This window comes from Vanacampus margaritifer, chromosome 1 (genome assembly GCF_051991255.1).
Source record: "Vanacampus margaritifer isolate UIUO_Vmar chromosome 1, RoL_Vmar_1.0, whole genome shotgun sequence".
In the NCBI taxonomy this organism is placed as follows: domain Eukaryota; kingdom Metazoa; phylum Chordata; class Actinopteri; order Syngnathiformes; family Syngnathidae; genus Vanacampus; species Vanacampus margaritifer.
The window spans coordinates 25,833,346-25,855,037 of NC_135432.1; the positions used below are offsets into that span (position 1 = coordinate 25,833,346).

The 21,692-nt window shown below is 40.3% G+C and overlaps 1 protein-coding gene across 1 annotated transcript; it reads right to left on the bottom strand.

The window, feature by feature from the left end:
* Window positions 1-533: 533 nt before the first annotated feature.
* On the bottom strand, window positions 534-21,332 carry ctnnbip1 (catenin, beta interacting protein 1). Its single transcript, XM_077543313.1, has 4 exons — window positions 21,158-21,332; window positions 9,303-9,417; window positions 8,850-8,940; window positions 534-2,566 (listed from the first exon to the last, which is right to left on the bottom strand). Exons 1-4 carry the CDS (start codon window positions 21,304-21,306, stop codon window positions 2,508-2,510), a joined length of 414 nt encoding a protein of 137 aa, XP_077399439.1. The 5' UTR covers window positions 21,307-21,332; the 3' UTR covers window positions 534-2,507.
* Between the last annotated feature and the right edge of the window lie 360 nt (window positions 21,333-21,692).

Below are 21,692 nucleotides of genomic sequence, written 5' to 3' on the forward strand. Positions count from 1 at the left end.
GCTCTCTGCGCACCATAGCTTGTCCGGTAAGATGCGACTCCAACAATATCAGATTGTTGTGCAGGTCATAATAGGTGTCAAAAGTTTTGAAATGATTTATATTGGTCTTATTTTTGTAATCATCAAAATCCGCCCTTTGATCAGGACTGTGTACTTATTATAACCAGAATCAGGTTACGAGAGTAGCAGTGGCAACTTTACATGAATATATACTGTACCAAGCAGTATTTAAAAACAAACAGTAACTGTATAAAATAGAAATGAACATCAAGATTATCCTGCATTATTAAAAACAAAAAACCTAGTAGTTGTTGTACGTTGCAATTAATGGATCCAGCGTCCTCATGGACTCTAAATAACCAAAAATGACAGCACACTCTGCCTATATAAGCCTGCAAAGTCAAAAGCAATAATAAAAATAAGCATACATCTCTGTTACCCTTCACTTTGAAAAGACTGGATCCTTAGACGTCTTTGTACATTACCAATTCAAAATTGTACTCAATGGTGTTCAAAGAAGTGAGTGAGAGCAGTCACTGTTTGAAATGCCTTTAATGTTTCAGTTGGTATAGGTTTGGAAGCTTTAGGTCAAGACATTGCAAACAACTAATCAATGTTGATTGAGATTAAAATAATATACAAAGTCCCACCTTCTAAAAAACAATAAACAAAATCATCACAGTAAAAATACAACAGCAGCCTGCTCTCTCTCTTACATACGCTCGCACACACGCACACACACGCGCAGGCAGCCACACAGCAACATAAAGTTGCAGAACATTGATAAGCAAAATGTACAATAAGACAGCTTCAGAAGAAAAAAAAAGATGCATAGACAAAAAATAGAAAAGTAAACAAAGATAGTTCTTTGTCGCCCCATCTGTTGGCTGTTTGCGTTGATCGCTGAGGACATTAAGACAAAAAAAAGGAAATAAAAAGCGCACAACGGCCAATGTGAGGCGAGGCGAAGCTCCTCGGCAGACATGCTTGACTTTCAAACGTTACAATGACATCATTAAGTTATACAAAGTGTACTCAAAACATTAAATACTGAGCATGTGACTAGAAAAGATCAATAGGCCGAGTCGATTAAAATACCCCCCCCTCCCCCCTCCGAACAGAATTTGTGAGTAACAAAATGTATGTATGTATTAATTTTTTTTTTGCCAATATCCCATTTGATAGTGCAAGAGAGACAATACGATTGCAAACAGCACACACAGTTCTGCTGTTTTGGTTCCTTGTAGATAAAAATGACCACTGCAATGATGTGTTTGAGGAGAAGGAATAGGTTCAGTAAATAATAAATTACATGTCTCTTTTTTTAAACAAATGTCTTAATGTGCTAATTAAAAAACAAACAGCACACAATCAGTTTTCCCAAGTAACTGTACAATAAACATTTTTTTCCCCATGTCACAATAACCCAAAAATAACAACTACCGCTAGCATGTTTTAGGGAGAATGTGCACCTGTGTCTTCTAGTGTCATTCCTTTTTTTTTTTTTCACACTTGTTCAAAAATAAAGCAGCACAAGCGCTAAATGGGGGGCTTTGTTTCAAATGAGAGAAAAAAAAAAATCCCCCTCCACGCAATGTTTTACACATACATCACACTGATCCTGTCACCCCCCCATAATTGGCAGCTGGTGATGGATAGTGGGCTTGCTATGAACGCACGCACACGTCAGCTAGCTGCTCGCTAGACATTAAAGTTAACCATTTGCACTCATAGATGGCTATTTTTAAAAACACTGCGCTATCCCAAACAGTTTGAAATGTGTGTCATGACCATGTTTTCCAAGTGTGTTGCGTAGGAGGAGGTCAAAGCCAAGTTTGTTTTAAGAATATTCATTCATGTTTCTGGTGCTGATTTGAAACTATACACATTAAGAAATAGAAGCTTGTGATTGGCCAAAATGAACTCGAGCCTTTAAATGTAGGGAATTTTTTCCCCTCCATAGTGTGTGGGCACAGATCTTTTTGACCTTGGAGGTATGAATTAACATGGCCTTCGACAAAACCTGATTCACCTCAATAGTGTTGACGGCTTCTGCGGTAAAACTGTGATGTCAGAAACAACAAATCTATACCTGGGTGGAAGAAAAATAACAACGAATGGTCAGTGTTTGCCGCTGAACGACGAGACGATCGGTAAAGAATAGTGAACGCAGTGACTTGATGTCGCGACTTTCTTAAAGGAGCAGCTGGTGTTTCTAAAAGGAGGCCCCACAGATCAATCACGACAAGTCACCACCCGGCGCTGCTTCTCATTGGATCCAACAAAACAAAACAACATTTGATGTTCATCCACACAACTCGAACGTTTCATCCGTCATCCACCTTGATGAATGACCAAGGATTTGACCCGTGGCCACCCGCTTTGAGTGCATCTCCTTTAAATTGGAAGGGAAACAAACTGTGCCTTCCTGGTCGATCCTCTACTCTCGAGCTCATCTGTGTTGCGTACATTTGTAGACTGGGCCGGGGTCGGGGTCGGGCTCGTGGTCACTGTCGTCGATCCTCCGTCTCTGACCGCGAGAACGCCATCACTACGTCCTCCGCACCTGTCAGACAAAGTCAGACAGGAAATGTTTTTGGAAGCTATAGCACCGGGCTCATTGGGACCTCCAAAGCAGCAGACGTTTTTCTGTACCCTTCCCCAGATCCTGTAGAGGAGGTCCACAGACAATTCCTCTGACTTCATGCTTAGTTTGTGCTCTGACATTCACTGTCAACTGTGGGACCCGATATAGACAGGTGTGTGCCTTTCCAAATCATGTCCAATTAAGTCAGAATAACCACATTAAGCTGTAGAAACAACAAGGATGACCAGTGGAAACAGGATCCACCTGAGTGCAATTTTGTGAATACGTAAGTACAGGGAAACTCAGCCGACTTGTTCTTTACTATTTAATAATTTATCTATTTGTGACGGCCATTTTAGAGTCAGTCTGCCCGCTTCCAGGTGCCCTTTCAAAGCCGAGATTTGATGCAATGGGCTCTTTGCACAGCTCAACTACTTCCTGAATTTAATACCACTCCTTTGTTTTCTGTCTTTCATGAGTGGACAAACTGATTAATCCGGGTGTGTCTGCCCATTGTCGCCATGGTTACTGAGGTCAGGCACACCTGGATTAATCAGCTTGTCCAATCATGAAAGACAGGAAACGAAGGAGTGGTATTGAGTTCAGGAAGTAGTGGATTTGTGCAAAGAGCCCATTGCTAACAGAAGAAAGTAGAATTCATGGCAACTAATGTGTGATGTATACAGCTAGCTCGCTAGTTTAGCATGCAGCATCCATCACAACAAAGATTTACTTTGCAATTTTGGCCACCAATGCGACGCAAGAATGTAATTAAGGTACGCCATTTTAAACTAAAAAGAAAAACTTTTCCATGGTTCAAAGTGGAAGTTTCAAATCTATGCTATTGTTTTGGGTCTCAGTTTTTGTAAAGTAAGTTTCCCCCCAAATATGAGACTTGAGTCCAGTACGACTTATATGTTTTTCTCTTCTTCATTATACTTTTTTTTTGACTGGAGTGACTTATAGATATGTAATATGGTACTAGACCGGTGAATGATGCTAAATTGTTAAGAGTTGTCATTTTCATCATTGTGTGTATGTTGAGCATTGCATTGCTTAAACTCCTCCATGAGGTCTGAGCTTGACCAAACATCTCGTATGTCATGAAATTCCTGTCCCAAAGACATTCAAATGTATAAATCCAATAACTAAGCTCCTGATGATCTGATTTCCTGTAAACTTCCTCCCAACTTGGAGTCCAACAATTGCCATGGGGATGTGAGGGCTCAATCGTTTGGAGTTTTATTTTTCCTTTAGTGTTTTCCTTTTAAACGCAATTACCCAGAATCAACCGCTTATAAGAAGAAAGTGAGATGAGCCAAGTCTTAAGTTCTGGACGCCTACACAAACGGAGGCTGTATGCTGTTATACAAACAAAGGATCAGTCATTCGTCATGTTGTCATAGCTGCACACACCTGCGAGAAAAACGTTGAACAACACTGCCAACTAAAAGTAATTAAAAACCACACACTCTTTATGAATGGCCCTGACGTTATTAGTCAAATACATTATAAATATTACAAATAACCATTTTAATTGTCATTTAAACTTCACTTTACAAGCTGTCTATAGAAACCGGAAATACTGGAAATTGAAAATGATCCACTTCTTTTTAATGGAAGTAAATCAACATACAACAGCATAAGTGCACAAAAGATTTACTGAGATTTTAACATAAACTCCAAATGAAAATAAAAATAAAAATAAAAATCTTGTTCGGCTCCTGTTCTGTTAATGAACTGAATGTTGACATAAATACCGCCAACACCTTTCCAGACAGCCACGAAGGAAACAGCAGCTAGTGATTGCAAAAAAAAAAAAAAAAAAAAAGCTGTTATCTCCACAGCCCTCAAGTGCCTGTTAGATTTAATTACTGTGCAGCTATCAAAGTAGGCCAGAGACCTTGAGCTTTCTCTCTTATTTGGCACAAAGAGTAGACCCTCCTCAACACGCTGATTCAATTATCATGTTTCCATACAGCATTTAGGTCGAGCTTCATAAGATGTTTTTTTGAAGGGGGTGGGGAAACTTTTAATGTGAACTTTGAAGCTTCTTGTCTCGTGGGAGCTCACTGGCCTACCAAGGGAGGTTATGGTAATAAAGCCGCCAAATAGGCGAGAGAAACAGGACATGGCGTGTTGATATTTGCTGTTAAAGAAGGCAGGTGCGCTCCGGGAGAATGAACAATTACGCAACACCTCACAATGGCATTCCGCCGGAATGATGCAGCAACCTCTATATAATAAGACGTTTGACGCTGCTTAGTTTGAGCCGAATGACTAAAGGGACAATAGGAAGTGGGAGAAGACTGTCAGAATGCATCTGTTTCATTTTATGAGTCATGTTCGGACCTCGCTCGGCCACAAACAAACATACACACCCTTCAATATACAACAATGACGCGCTACACAAAGAAGCTGTGGCTTACGCACGGGAAAGGCTGGGCCTCTTAAAGCCGTTGCCAGGCGACAGATAACGGCCAGAAGGCTGCAGGCAAAAACGCTTTTAGCTCATTTTAACACAACTCAATGAGCGGCAATAGTTGGGAGCTGTCCCCGACACGGCTCTTCTAGCATGATACAGCTCTGGCTTGTGGATTACATGCACAAAAACAACGACGACAAGGCATGTTGGCACTTTGCTGAGCTTGTTTTACAATCCAATCACACTAAATCACCAGTAAGTGCAAGATTTTAGAACATTTGTGCTACAAAAACAAAAAAAAAATTTTGTTTAACGCTTGAATTTATTAGAGGTACAAGTGAGATGTGGAGTCTTTACATGAGGAGGCATTGGAAAGTTGATGAGTTTTATTCTCCCAAAAGAGCAGTTCAACTTAATGTGAAAAATAATGTGAAAAATAATGTGGAAGCTGCAGCCCCTGAATGTTTATAGTTACGAGTCGGCCGAGTAATGTTCTAGGTCACAATCTGTGCCCCTCACCCCCAACCCACCGTATAAGTGGTCAAGCTTAACATGTTGATAACAACAAGCAGATAATCTTTGCATTTGGATGATGAATGACAGCTCACATGATTGATCAGTCTAATGCTTAATTAAGGATGGCTTGGGTTTACCCGAAGTGATATTTGATAGCTTGGATTCATATCAAAATGATTTTCTCCTCTAAATGGGAAGATGATTTGGATGGCTTCTTTGGGCCACACAGATCTATTGAGGGCGCCTGAGATAGAGACTGATTAAGCACATCTGGGTTAGATCATAAAGCTGCTGCATATCTGCACTGAAACATCTTTGAGATGGAGATGAAATGCATAATGAAGGTTGAAATAAAGCCAATATACTGTATTTGCGGGGATGAATTTTTAATAGGAAATTCAGCTAACAGGTCTTTATTTTAAAAAATAAGACATTCTACTAGCTTCAAAGTCATCAAGTGAAACAAGAGAGCATACTTGTGCACGAGGAGATGCAACTAAAATTAAAATATCACACTCAGGCTGTGTAATTAACACGTCAGCTCTCCTCTTATTCCAATCTACCGCTGCAGCACGTCGCAACAACACCGAAAGCCCACGGGGGAGCTAATATTTCCTGGGACAAGTGAGGTTGCTATGGCAACTCCTTTACGTATCTCCCCGCCTTTGTTGAGGTGTCCTTCTGGAAGGGAGAACTTTCCTTTGTTAAATAAGAGGGGCTAACGAGCCCATCGGTCTGGCTTACTGTTACTAAATGACTAAAATGTTCTGTTTTACAAAGCTGTATTTAAATTTAAACAGGAGTAAGATCTAAGTTACCCTTATTTTTATTTAGATAGTATTATGACAGGATATGATATTACACTAACATTTTTTTCTAATTTCAAATTAGGATCTGGAAGGAATCTGCCCAAGTTAAAAAAAAGTTCTAATAGCAACAGCAGATGAAAAAAGTAAGTACAGTAATTTCTGTACTACAAGGCGCACCTGACTAAGCAGCGCTAGTGAAATTTGGGGAATACTACACATATAAGCCAGACCCAGGTGTTTTCATCTTACCACACTGGGTTCCCACTACTTTATTTTCCATAATGAGGGTGAAAATTGTCTCTCCTACTGTATTTGGGCTCACTTGGTTTGTTTTGCTCTGCCTGACGCTCTTGCGCTTCCTTTGTAGTGCGCCCCCTTGTGATCTGATGGATAAGCCCCACCTTTGTATTTAGCCGCAGGGTCGAATGCAAGTGAAAAAAAGTAGAGGCTTGTCGTCCAGAAATTACTGTACCCATTTTCAAAGCTGATGACAGAAAAGCTGTCCTCTGCCTGATTAAAATTGCAAAACATTCTGTGTATGCGTATATGGTAATGAGACAATTAAAAGTAGGGCCAATGCAAATGTAGTGACCGCGAGACTTCCATATCTGTATAACAACCGCATTGATCCTTTAAGTTTCTTAGGAGGGAGAAACCACAGCTTGTATATTAGAGCAGGAAGACAGTAGTGGACAGATTACATTACAATGCAACACTTTCCCCCCTCCCAAATGATATTGTACTTAGCCGACTCATACTGCAATGCGTGCAGCACGACTTAACATCTGTGCCCCTGCCACCTAATCGGTGATGCCGTGTGTGACACATGACTCTATTGCCCCATGATGAGATTCCCCCAAACGCTGCTATAAAAGGGGACCATGTGACCTCTGCGGGTTTTCTGATGGCTTCAATGCATTTCCAACTCATCAACATATTGCTGTGTAATGTTGAAGGGATGACATCTTGCTTTTTAGACGAGGAAAACAATGGACACTTGACATGCTGAGGGGGAGGAGTCATCCACCCCAGGTTCTTTCAAAATGCCAACCACCGAAGTAAATATAGACTGTTTACTTTTTAATCACAGCTGTTTTCATACCAATATGACATGTATGACTGGTGTTCTGTAATGCAACAACAAAACAAAATTAGGGTCAATTAGAGAAGAAAAAAAAAAAAAAATCACACCAGCAGAGAAAGTGTAAAAATGGGTGCCATCATGTTACGCATTCTGCTGCAGTTTGTTAGGTTGAGAAAGTGTCAAATTTTGCTATTCTGGGGTAAAAATCACACCACCAAGGTATGTACAGCTTGATCCCTTCCAGTACTCTAGCATCAACTTTCATTCCTTTTCATTATCCCTCCAAAACTGTATTATGCAGTTATTTCCTACCATTTTAAATTGCCTTCAATTTATCAGAGAGCAATAACAATTTTAGATGAGTCATTTCTGGATTTAAGTTAAAAAGTTAAAAACAATCTTGTATGTGTTGCACGAATACGACTGGTACATATAAATGAGATCAAATTGTTTTTCATATCACTGAACCTTTTCAAATCACCTTTATGGTTGTTAAGGATGTCCTTGAACGCTGGACTGAACATTTCCAAGAGATTAACGGCACTACAGTTAGTTCCACGAGGCTTAATCATAGCACTTTGGAAAAGATGAACACCACTAATTATTTATTAGCGAGCGCACAGGGGGAGGGGGCTGGCAATCTGCCAACAGACACTAAATGTGTCTCTTTCTGTGATGTATAATGCATACTCGGCACACCTTTTGCCAGCTGCGCTGGTTAATAAGTAGTGAGGGTCTCCCTGCTTGCACTGATATATCACTGGTATCCTAAAAGGAAAAAAATAGCCATAGCATACAGCACACAAACTGATATATAAAAAAAAACCTTACATTTTGAGTGTACATAACATGCTTTCTAAATATGTGTAACACATGTAATATACAGAATAGCATTAAATAATGCAGGCCATTAAAGTTCTGTGCAAAGTCATGCAATCTCTCCATGTAACTGCTATGACAGCGCCATCTTGTGGCAGTCTGATGAAGAAAGAGTGGTTGGAGGAAAAATGTGGTCAAAAGCGCCATCTGATGGCAAACATCCATCACGGCAACCATATCTGGAATCATTCACACCATCTACCAATACTTTATCATGCTGACAGAGGTCAGACTTGTGCTGTTTCCAGCTCTGCCCCGGACACGTGTGAAAAGCAGTCGTTAAGAAAACACACAAAATGCACAGGATGATTCATTCTCTTGCAGTCAGTTTTTTTGCTTGTGTGAGTAATGCTATAGTGCTATGGGACACTGAGTGGGCTTCTGTCAGGGAATCTGTGAGGTCTGCTGGGGCACACGCACCAGGAAAATGTGTGGAGGGATTACTTCCAGTTTTGTGACTGTCACAAGGGTGCTTCTGTGACGTGGGAATGAATACCCTTAACTGGATGCTCAGCTGTGTGTGTGTGTGTGTGCGTGCATCAGCATTACCCTGATCAATGTTGTGCTGTGGCAGCTGGCTCATCTGACTGTGGACCACACCTGCATAATTCCGAAGAAAAGCCTCTTCACTTGGCGTAAGCTGTAAATGAGGTATCAAAAATATATGACCAACAATGAATTTCTAATATGTTTTTAACAACACACAGTATGTTTATTTTTGAACTTGTACTTGGTATTACACATTTCCCACATCATGTAGCTGAAGAGGGTGACCAAAATATTAGAAACAGCCCTCAGTATGATGCAGTGCTGTTCCGAACAACTGAAAACTCCAAATCGTAATATCACAGAACTTCTTTGACAGTGTCAATCAAAACAGTTTTATGTTTGCAAATGCAGAATGCAGCTCATTAGATGGCGTAGAGTACATTAAGCTCATGTTGTGGCTAGTGTGTTGATATGATAACAATGGAGGCAAATTTCATTGCGTGTTTTACGTACATTTGATCCCATTTTTTTAAGCATTAGCAGGACCCGCACTTTCTGCTGGATGTACATGTCTTCAGGAGACTTTCCCGGGGCCTCCTCGCGGTTCATCCCCCCTGCTCCTGTGGCTCTGCGCACACACAAACAATTCATAAAACACAGCCACTTTATACACACACACACACACACACACACACACACACACACACACACGCACACACACACGCACACACACACGCACACACACACGCACACACACACACACACACACACACACAGCTACACATTTAAAGACTGAAATGCACAAGGGAACAATCCACAACCTTTTGAAAACAACAAATCTTGAGTATAAATACTTTTTATTTTCTCTGCCATGTTTGTATGGTTGGCCTTCATTCTACTGTATTTATTAGTAATCTTATTATTAGTTGTCTGGTGTCCATGTCGAGGGGTGAACTGATTAATTGAATAACTTGAAAACAAATCTTAATAAAAAAATTGCTTTATAATGATAATTATTCCAGAAGCACTAATGCTAATGGTTATAGTATTGTAATTTGTTAATATTAAAAAAACAGAGAATTAAAGTTTTGGATCATTTCACACTTACAAAACAAGATAATGTACAAAAAATATACTGGAGAGCAGAATTAACTTACGTTACCACAACATGATATCTACAATCGCCATGGTTAGCTAATTTACTCTGTTTTACCACCACTAATTGCAACATATTGTATTGCCTCCACAAATGGTTAAGCATAGACACAGCCGCCGGTTCACTTTCAATTACGTTACTGAACAAACGGTAACAAAATAAACATTTAACAAGTAGATTAATTTCATACGCAAGCTGCTAAGGCCAAATCTGATGTCCATGCACTCAACATGCCAGACTGGCTAAAGGTTAGCCAGTTAACAGCCAGACATAAACCGGCTCACAGCATTCAACTCTACAAGCTTATTTGCTGACTCCCACATCACTCACCAGGCTAGGCACCACCTTTCCAGGTCACTCACACGCACGCGCACACACATCCACACCCACTCAGACCCACACACACACCTGCACGCGCACATGCACACTATTATTTAGTATGGAACATGAGAACAACAATAATGCCTACACCTTACATGCACATTTTGTTGTTTAATGCAAATTAATTATTACCTTATTATTCGATAAATCAATGGAATGATTGGTAGAATAATTAATTCTAAAAATACTTGACGCAGCAGCTCTACTGGTGTCGATTGAAGTTTTTCGTGTACAACAATCCACATGCGGTACACCCCCCCCCCCCCCCTTTTGATAGTGGGCACAGCGGGAAGCCAGTGCAAATCTGATTTCTATGATGACTTCAGAACAGACATAGCATCGTCTCCTTTAGCTAATCATGTCTGCATTTAATCTGACAGGAGTTGCATGGCTGCATGACAGTTGAGACAATTTTCTGACTGTCATCGCCTTATCTTAAGAAATTCTCTCTCGAGACTGGCCAGCTATGCAAACAGAGAAGGCAAAAATACATTTGGAAAAAATGCAGGTGCAGTGTAGTAGTATAGTCTCATAAAATGATGCTCTCAAACCAGAAGCCCACACCACCTTAGGCAGGAATACATCGTTAGAAGCTCGTCAGTAGTCTTAGCTACACAGTTGGCAAGGCCTCATTAATATTTAATGCCAGTTTCCTAACAGATCTCATCCCTGCCTGCTCTTTCCATCTCTTCTTCTCAGTCTAACTAATGACCTATTTTCACTGTCTGTCTGCAGAGATGCAAAATGTAGGCAAAAGAGGATGAAGTGTGGAGGATTGTCAGAAGACGATAAAAGAAGCTGGCAAAGCACACACACTTTGAGGTCAGCTGGTGTCGCATAAGATCCCACCTATCATGCACCAAGCATGTGGCCGCAGCTTCATATCTAACCAGCCTTTGCTAATTGGATAAGTGAAAGCAATGCTTTACACAAAAGAGTCATGAATCTAAATGAAACGTCCAAAGGATAAACCTTGGATAGGGGGGGATTATCAGTATGCAAAAAAGGATTTGTTCCTTTCATAAGAATTTGTCTTAGAGAGCTACAGTGACTTTGATAGTTCTGGTAATTTAGTTCAGCCTCTTATTGGGCCATTAATACACAGTGACAGCCCCTTTGATGCAGGGTTACAGTTAATTGAGGCTCAAATAGAGATGCGGGTACATGGATGGAGCTGCTGTTTTGGTTGCCAATGTTAGCGCGAGTGCCCTTCTGGTGCATTAAAAAAATAAATATTAATGGTGCGATTATGCAACAAAGGCGCATTCATATTCATACCTATTTTGAGACTTGATAACATTATTAAATCTCTTTCTGCCAGGAAAAAAAATCTGTATAAAACTAGATTTATTATTTAGAAGTATATATGCCTATTTTTTGGGGGTATAAAATAGGCCTACTGCTTTCATGATGTTGGTGCTTGATGCTTGGAAATGTGGACATATTTAGTGTCCTTCCAGTGCCCGGGCTGATGTTTATTTTCTCTTACCAAAATCTTTCTTTTGAGTAGGTCTCTAGATAGTCAAATAAAGACCTTCATGAATTTAGATGGCATGGGAAAAAAATCCTCCAGATTAGGGATTGCGACTTTATTTTAAGGTATCGGTACTCGCCATGCCAGCTAATACCAGTAGCCGTTTTTCCATCAGGAACTAGAAATTAGAAGAGTAGAAAAACATGTAGTACTGTATTCTACGTTCGCCAGGTAAAACACAAACTGTGCTGAGCAAATGTATTAGACCACCAGCCGAAAAAAATGACAAGACAGGAATTTTGAACAGGTAGAATATTCATCCTTTTATATGAACAATTTAGCCAGCTCACTGGACTTATTTGGCAGGGGTTTGAGGACACCGAATTGAATGTCCAAATGATATATCATGTTGGGTGAAGTGGGGGGTGGAGGTGCCGACAAATATCCAGAATTTACTATTTGTCATTCATTGATGGGGGAAGTCAGTACAAACAAGTTCCAATTTTTTTTATTGTATTTTTTTGCATGGAGGGCCGTTGGGCTAATAAAACGCTGGATCTCAATCAAGGAATATTATTATTATTATTTTAACAGTAATTTTGGAATCACAGACAGCAATCATGCATTTTAGCATTGAACATGATTTGTTTGGCAACAAGTAGGGATGGGACGAGATCTTGTACTATGAGATCTTGCGGGATTAGAACGCCATGTGACTTCTCGTCCTTGCACAACATGAGATATATTTTCTTTTGGCAGTTTTTTTTTTGCTTGCTAAGACAGAAGGGCAATTCAGTAAGAGTAAAGAACTAAAGATCTCAACTGCAGCTGTTAAAAATGAGCCTGTAAAAAAGTGACTCTTTATGAGCCTGTAACAAAAGTGACTCTTCGGTTTGTTTACATTTGCACTTCAGAGCCAGACAGCTAGCAGTCTGCTCCAATGAAAAGAAAAAAAATCGAAATATTATAAAATAATGATACAACCATTATTTGATATTACACATTTTGTGAAAATCTCGTCTTGTGGATTCAATCTCGTGAGACATCGTGTCTTATAGGATTTGTGTCTCGTCCCATTCTTTGTAACAAGCCATGCTGTTAATAAAGAGCAGCAATAGTATATTAAAAAAAAAAAAAAACTGGATTGTTACATTGAATGAATATCTAATTTGTAAATGATAATATAATATTCCTTGATGTGTCAATAAGAATATTATAATGGGTTTGTTGTTTAATATTATATTATAATAATAGAAAGAGATTACTTATAAAGACATCTATTCTTGGACAATATCTTTAAAAAAGGATAAACTAATGATGGCTGATGAATGACATTAAAACCTATTAAGAAATAAAAAGTGTACGTATGATGTTTGGTTGTGTTAGAAATTTGATAACATTTCAAGGACAACAACAAAGATGCTGTCAAGATCCTTTGTGTGGGGCTGATGTTAGGTGGGCTGGATATACACTAATCCCTCGAGGGATGCTCAACTGGGATCAGACACAGGCAGCCAATATTCCGGATGGAATCAAAGACGTTCTTTCATGCTGATCTTGGGCTGACGTGCCGAGGGGGCGGGGTAGGTATACCTCGCCCATATAAACTCACCGACCGCCCAATACCCGTAATGTCTCTGCCTGCACTATATTATGGCGACAGCTGAATGTTGGCATTTTATTGCATTAATTGGTGAGAAAGGATCCGTGTCAGCGGACTTTCTTTTTTTCCCCCACCTGCAAGGAACATTTCCACACGCTGATGGGGGCTTGGAGTTTGAACGCACCGCTCACAAACAAACTACAGACATAATAGCACCATGAGTTACAGATTTTTAATTATTTGTGTCTTGATGGTTGGTGACATGCTATTAATTGATACACTTTGCTGCGCCACCTGAGCAACACTCAGCTACAAAAGTGCTTTCAGTCAGGACATATTGACATATGTGACATATTTTACAAATGGATCTGTAAGAAATTCATGTCTCATAAAAACCTCATAATCAAGGAATTAAGGACACCCACAGAATTCCATTAGTTATGCCTCTTTGGCGGTTGCAAACAAATTGTCAGGGGTCTATTTCACAAAGAAGGTTTAGTGAGAACTCTGGGTCAAGAAACAAACCCTGAAATCTGGGAAACTCTGCGTTTTCCGTTTTAGAAACCGAGGTAATTGAAACCAGAGAAAACGAGGTAACTCTAGCCTGTTTCACAAAAAGAGGTCATTTAAGTAGTAGTAGTAGTAACATGTTCCATGAACCAAACCTGGTCGGTTGCAGGTTTTTCACAATGAACCTCTAGGTTTTCTCTGTCCCCGCCTCCTTTCAGCCACATTTCCTCATTCATAAAGTCCGCTGCGGCAAGTTTTTGCGTAAATACACCTATAGTCTAGAGCGTAAAGTCCACTTTTGTCACGAACATGGCATGTCCTTTTGACAATTACCCTATTGATGAAGGTGTCACATTATTGCGCAGGGAATTACATATTCGTGGTGAGATTGTTATCAGACCGCGCATAGATATGCTGGCATTTCTGGACAGTTATCTTTTTCAACAGTACCGTTTCACATCACAGTCCATCATCATACACAACTTAATCCGTCCTTACATTTGCAACATTACCAGCACCTAAAATAAATGAATTAATGAGTTACCATTCAACAAGTTTCCCCTGTAATATTGCAATATCAAAGGACTAAATTTAAATGTACGCATTGACCCGGCACCCGAGCAGCAACATTCTCCCATGTTGCACTTTTTTTCTAAAGAAAGTTCAAATTCGCCATATGATCGAAGATTTTCAGCTGAGAGGGGTAACAAACAAACAAAAACGCGGAAGGAGAGGGCGGCGCAGCGCACTGCGCTTCCCTGTTGCCATGGTGACTCGACGAATCGGGGCTTCATTAATGTGGACTTTTTTAGTGTAGTGACAACGGCAGGTGAAACTACAAATCAGCTGCCCTGGAACCGAAAACGCAGAGTTTCCTGTCTCAGGGCATGTCAACTCGCTGTTCAAAATATTGAATGAAAATCATGCTCCATTAGATGTTCAAAAAATATTTCGAAGGCATTAAAGAACATCTAAAAGTATTTGAGTTTTTTTGGGGGAAATATATTGAATATTATTGGGGGGACTAGTGCAAAGACAATTTTGTATGGATCGGATCGGTATCGGCAGATACTGAACCCAAGGTATCGAATCGGTGATGAAAAAAGTGGATCGGAGCATCCCTACTTTGTGAAATGGACCCCAGGTGACACGTGATGGGTGTGTCAGAAGTATGGACGGGGGAAATCGGCAGACCTTGAACGTACATTCATTTCTGGAGTACAAGGCGCACCTGACCATAAGACGCGCTAGCTAAATTTGGGGAATACTACACATATAAGCCGTAGCAGACTGTAAGCCGCAGGTGTTTTTAATGTTACCGCTACTTTATTTTCCATAATGAGGATGCAAATCGTTTCACTATCGTTCTGTCTCTCCTACTGTATTTGGGCTCACTTGGTTTGTTTTGCTCTGGCTGACGCTCTTGCGCTTCCTTTATAGTGCGCCCCATTGTGATCTGACGGATAAGCCGCACCTTTGTATTAGCCGTAGGGTCGTGTGCAAGTGAAAAAAGTAGGGGCTTATAGTCCAGAAATTATTGTACACAAGTAAGGCGTGTCATTTTTTTTTTTTACTTAAGCGGGAACATATGAATAATGAATGACTAATGTAGCCAAGGAAATATGTAGTAAAATACACATCTATAGTCACAGATGTAGTCAATGTTTATTGACTGATAGTGATAATACTGCAATTTATAAATGATGCATTCTCCTTCGATCCACTGTCGAAAGCTGTTGAATGCAATATTTTATGCAGTTACTACTTTAAAGTCCCACTTCCGTGCTTGCACCAAGACAGCAAAAAAGCTTTGGCATTCAGTCGGCTGGAGCTAGAGGACAATTGTCATATTTGTGGGGACTTCCTGAATCCTAAAACATTGATTGTTTTGACATTTTGCCTGACAAATGCTTTTAATAGAGCACAAAGTTACCATCAGTATATGCACGCATTTAAGACTGGGATTTCCTTTAACCGACGACTGGCCCATTCACAACAATATTAATGGCATTGCTGTGTTGAAAAATATTAAAATGAAAGCATAGTGTGTTAATCTATTTGTTTTTTCCAAGATGGAAAACCTATTTAGTATTTATGAGGAATCTGTAATGTAATGTATGTTGGTCGATGTGGCAAAGTTTAGACGTTTAGATTTACAACAAGATAAGCAGCTCCTGCAAATGAGATCGGGCTCCGTTTAGTACTTACTTGCTAAATGTCACAGACATCATCACTGTAGTGCAACATCTAATAGACATTACAAAGTTAAATTAGCAACACTTTAAGTGACACACTGGTCTAGTCATTCTTGACATAGCATTTGGAATTTAAGAGAGAAAGGTGAGAAATTCAGAAAATATTATGAACAATTAACACTGACTGTGCTGAGTCTGCTTTCCGGGATTACATGCAATGTGATAGGCCCTCATATTTGCAGAAGGTCACGAAGGGCAGGGAGTGTTTGTGAGTCACGGGCCTGTCCACTTGTGTCACTTGCTACTTGGCTGAATCTGCAGCTCACATGATGCACAACACTGGACTGTTTTCACAAATCAAACTCCTCCAGGAAGTAGGTGAACAGGAAATGCGTCAAAAATGCCCCCAAATGTTCAGTAACAGTAAGAGGAGTTGAGACATAAAGACAAGTAAATGTCTACAGTCTGAACTCTGGCTGATCTGGACAAAACCATAGCGAGACAAATAACTGAGTGAGGCGCTCTAGTAAGCTCGGCGAATGTGCGGGGAAACCCAAGTAGGCTGCAAGCATGATGCAGCGGGAGCCAACTGAACTGCCAACAACCTGGCCCGGTTCTGGAGAGAAGCTCTGTGATCACAGGGATAAAACATACTGGAATATCCAAGTAAATTTGGATAGTATTATGTCCAACAAACTCTATACTTTCATTTGCCAACACCCACGTCACTCACCAGGCAAGGCCCCACCTTTTAAAGTCATACACACTCAAAGTCACAGATATGTGAACGTGTGGATGGTGATAACCAGTACTGCAAAAATATTTTTCTTTATCTAACTGAGGGGATAATTGGTACTCGTGCTGGGCGACAAGATCGGTTCTACTAGCATAGCAACGAGCTTCGGCTGGCTAATAATGCACACGAACAGGTTGGGCTTTTGCTCCTAGAGTTAGTAATAATAGCCTAAATGGAGGCGGCTTATAAAAGTTGCAAGTACCAACATTCTCACGAAGCGATTACAAAGAGTGATTAACAAGTGAGAAAGATGGAAGAAGCCGTGCTAGCTGCTATGCTAACCGCTAAAAATGTTATCGTGGTCGTGGCAATAAGTGCTTGGGTGATCGATTACGCTTTTCACAAAAGTCTCGTTGGAACCGCGTTAAAGTGGAGCGTGTCTAACTTTGAACAGTAAAATAGCAGGCAATTTAATGAGTATCTGGAGAGAGAAACTAATGCTACACACTTAGCAAATTCAGGCTACAAATGTCGGTAAACAGGAAGTGATGTGATTGTTACGGCGTCATGTATGTCAACCGGGAGGAGGATTAAACGTTTATTAATATTGATAAGCGAGTCAGAAAATTGATGGATATACTAAAGTCAATACATTTAATATCACTAAATGTTATTTGTTTTCACAATGTAGTCCTGAGTTTTGATTTTGAAATCTCCACAATAAACGTTCTCAAAATTATAGAGCTCATGATTTTTGTTTGAACGTTTTTTTAATCCCTCTTATTTAGCAGAATAAATTTTGTAAAAAATATGTCACTGTGCCTCTTCTGTTTCCATTTGATAATTTTATATAGCAGCACTACTAATGGATGCATTTCTCATTTGATACACATCTGTTTAATGTCACTTAAACATAAAATGAGAAAACGTAAACAGTCATAGTGTGTTTTTTAAAGAATAATGGGAAATATATCGTAGCATATCGTTATCGTGATATAAAATAGCCTATATGATTCGTAATAGAAGAATTATTCCATATCGCCCGGCGCTAATTGATACTAGAATACTCAATTAAAAAAAAAAAAATCAACAGCTGCAGCCCTGATACAACTACACCAAAACAGTCTCTGACAGATGAGCCCCATTGAGATACAGTAAACGGGAAACAGATACAGCCACTACAAATGACAGCAAAAGCAAACTGTTACTGCAGTATTACTATTCGTAATAGATCCAGACGAATCAACTTTAAAGTGTTCAAGAATCAAGTTAATGGAGGTTCAGAATGACGCGTATTGGAGTTTCAACTGTTCCGCTCCACCAAAATATAATGGTGCTCATTAAGCTTATCATTTAGCTTTTTTCCTGCCTATCGGAGCTATTAACTGCTGTGCTAACTGACTCAATTGAGTCAGATGACAAAACGCAGAAGGCCGCAGGAAAACGCTGGTTTAGACTAAGTGAATGTCAACGGGCTGCCCTTGATTAAAGCCACATCCTCACATGGACTGTGCCTACAACAATGGCTACAGTATTGCCAAACAATGGCGATGAACTGGATTGTGCAAACGTGATTGTTAAGTAGGTCATGTCTTGTTGTCACCACTTGAGGCAGAAACTCAAACAACACAGCTCAAGTGAACAGATCTGCTTCAAATCTGGCTTTCTAAGGTTGTTTGACTGACTGTTATTAACGCTAATATGTAACAATAAGAATACCAAAATACCAGAGGTTAAAAGTAATATTATGGGTGGAGGCATCCCTTGGAAGAATAATATCAAATAATAGTCACAATATAAAAAACTAATGTCTTGTAACACTGTAATTGGGACTATTATGGCAAGAAACTCTAAGAAGAGACTGAAGCAAAATGAGCGGACATGAGAGGTTGCGTAGCTCCCTGGAATATAAAAATGGACACACACAACTCTGTGGAGCGCTCATCTTGTGGAATCGCTGAAAAAGATGGGTTCTTTACATGAGCTTATTTTTAAAACCGCACAGGGAAATCACGTGGTAGGTCTCCACACTTTACATCTGGGGGACAGTTTGATGTGATGTTTTGGTTTGAAACAGAGTTCAAATTGGCTCTGCAGTTAACTAATGTTGATAATTGCAGGTGAGGTGCTAGGCTTGTATTTATTCAAGTGGCACCCAGTGACTAGTTGAAAAAAAAAATCCATTTGTTAGAGTAGGGAATGATTATGGACTAACAACACAAATCCCTTGCACAGTTTTACAAATAATGCCAAAGTTTTTTTATTTGACTGACCATGGTGCCCTACCATACAACGTCAATCATAATTAAATCTCTTCGAGGTTCTTCTAAAGTCCTTGCACAGGGATGCTCAAAGGAACTGCAACAGAAGCGGCAGCCTTTAAGTTGCTCCCTGGAGGGGTTGAGGCTGCAAGATTTCAAACGTGTGCGCGTCAAGGCACAGCATCAAATTCTGACTTGAGAATCATTATATGATCTCTGGAAATATATTGTGCAGTGAGCCATGAGCAACGTGCAAAGGTATGTCAGCCATACAATGGAGCCTCTGAGGTCGAACACGATCTGCAGTTTGGAAATGCAGACTGACTTTGCAATTGTACATTCTGGAAATAAGAATACTACATGGAAACAAGCATGTGCAGTTCCGGTGCATTTTTTTCCAAAACAAACATCTGTAATAGGGGTAATGAAGATACTATAAGTTCAAAATGATATTTAAATGTTTTGGGATCATATGACAGTGTCAAATTTGTCATTATTAGCAGTTTATTTTCACCAAGTCAATTTATGTTCAGTGGAGGTGGTCCACTGCAGCCATCTGTCTGTTTGGACAGTTGTGTTGAGCCACGTAAGGACATATGCAGCTTTCGAGCCAATGTAACAGACCACAGAAGGCTACTATACGGCCCGGTAATGCTGACAGGGTGTCAAAAGCCTGCGCCAAGCCAAGCAGGAGCACACAGGCAACCGATGAGCAACTTTGGGCTCAGTGTGGTTTAAAAAAAACATCACCTGCCAAAATAACAGAATTTGGCCTCCACACAAGCCATTCAGTAAGGGTGTTGTGCAAACCAAAGTGAGGTAGACCTACTGCGGCACATGAGAAAAGCCACTCGTTGCCAAGAGGGGTCGCAACACTTGACCCCATCGGGCCGCCGCTCTCTCCAATGCTCCTGAAAGGGTGCCAGCTACAATACATAAATGGCTGACATGCAGAACGTGAACACTCTGAAGCAGGGTGGCACAATGCATCTATGCAGGCATGATCCAAAAATAGAAAAGCCTAGGAGGAGTTGAACCATTAGCGGATTCACACAGGAAACACAAATGAGGTGCATTCATGGTTAGGGAAAACATGAATACTGAAGAGGAATTTAAAAAAGCACACTACCTATTGGTTTTAAATTTACATGCATTATTTGATAGCAAATTCCCAACCACTTTCATGTGGCACATTATTGTGTCAGGAAAATTTTAAGGTGTGCAGCAGGAATTTATGCAATTTGCTTAACTGGTCCAAAAATCATTACCGGTATTTAATAAAACAATACATTATTGTGCCTCTATCCATGACAACCACATATAGTGGCAGGCTGAAAAATGACTGTTAATGCTCTTCCACTAGATCACAAAAGGCATCATTACCCATCACATACGGTATGCATTATAAACATGACAATTTCAATGATGGTGAGCTAAGCTGGTTTAATAATGTAAAATACAGTATGTGCCTTGGTTCAGCAGTTTATATAGTGATGGATACGAATGAATGAACCCAACTTAATTGTTGATGTTAGATGTATTATTACAGACTGACAGCAAGTAATACATTGTCGTGCGTTTTACTCGTAAATGGACCTGGCTGGAAAATGTGTTTTTTTCTTGAAAGGACAAGCACATAATTGCAGTGATGGGTTCAAGCGTTCACGTTGCGGGACGTTTAAACCGTAGCAGCTCCGTCGTTAGCAAGCAAGCGAACATTTTGCTCACGATTTTAAACGTTTTTTTTCCAGCGTGAAACACAACACCTAGCAACGTGTGGAATAACCGACTTGCGTTTATACACAACTAAACGTTTTTTTTTATATATATTGAGCCGCCTCTAAACGCGCACTGCCCAGAGTAAAGTAGCCGATGCTAACCACCCAAGCTAACTCGCTAGCATGCCCGAGACAAAAGCCTTGAATGAAGTTCCTTTGGGTGCGAACGCCAACCAGGTGCCGCTGCTCTGCTAGAGGGCTGGGAAGCCAGGGTTCTTGAAAATAACCCGAACCCGCCCATGGCGATGTTTGGAAGAAGCAAAGGTGAGCTTACCCCTCCTGGTCCAGCTTTTCTTTCTTGTGCGCTGTGTTTGAATGGAGTGTGTCGTCCTGTTCCGGGGTCACATCCCTCCTGTCGGCGCACAGCAGCTCAACGCAGCGGTCCTGCGGCTTTGCTTTGTGTAACGCCGCTCTTAGCCACATGGGGCGCTATGCAGCCAGCCCTGCCCAGTGCCCAAACCGTATGGGGCCCCTGCCTCGGTCTGACACAGACACTCAACTATAAATATCTCTTGAACACACAGCCCAAAATACATAAATGAGTCACTGACAACTATGGCAGATAATTTGCCTAAGAGAAAGCATATCATAGTCGTTTAACACATTTCTGAATTGCTACCTTAATCCCCCCCCCTAAACTTCCACATGAATTTAGATTCTCTAATTTATGCTTGGGGAAAAAATGTGGACGACAGTGGATGGATTCTCCATGTTCTCCCTGTGCTAGTGCGGGTTTTCTCAATCGACAATCTAGAGTCTTCAATAAACCTAACCAACGTTTGGAATATCAGATGAAATCAGAGTAGGCT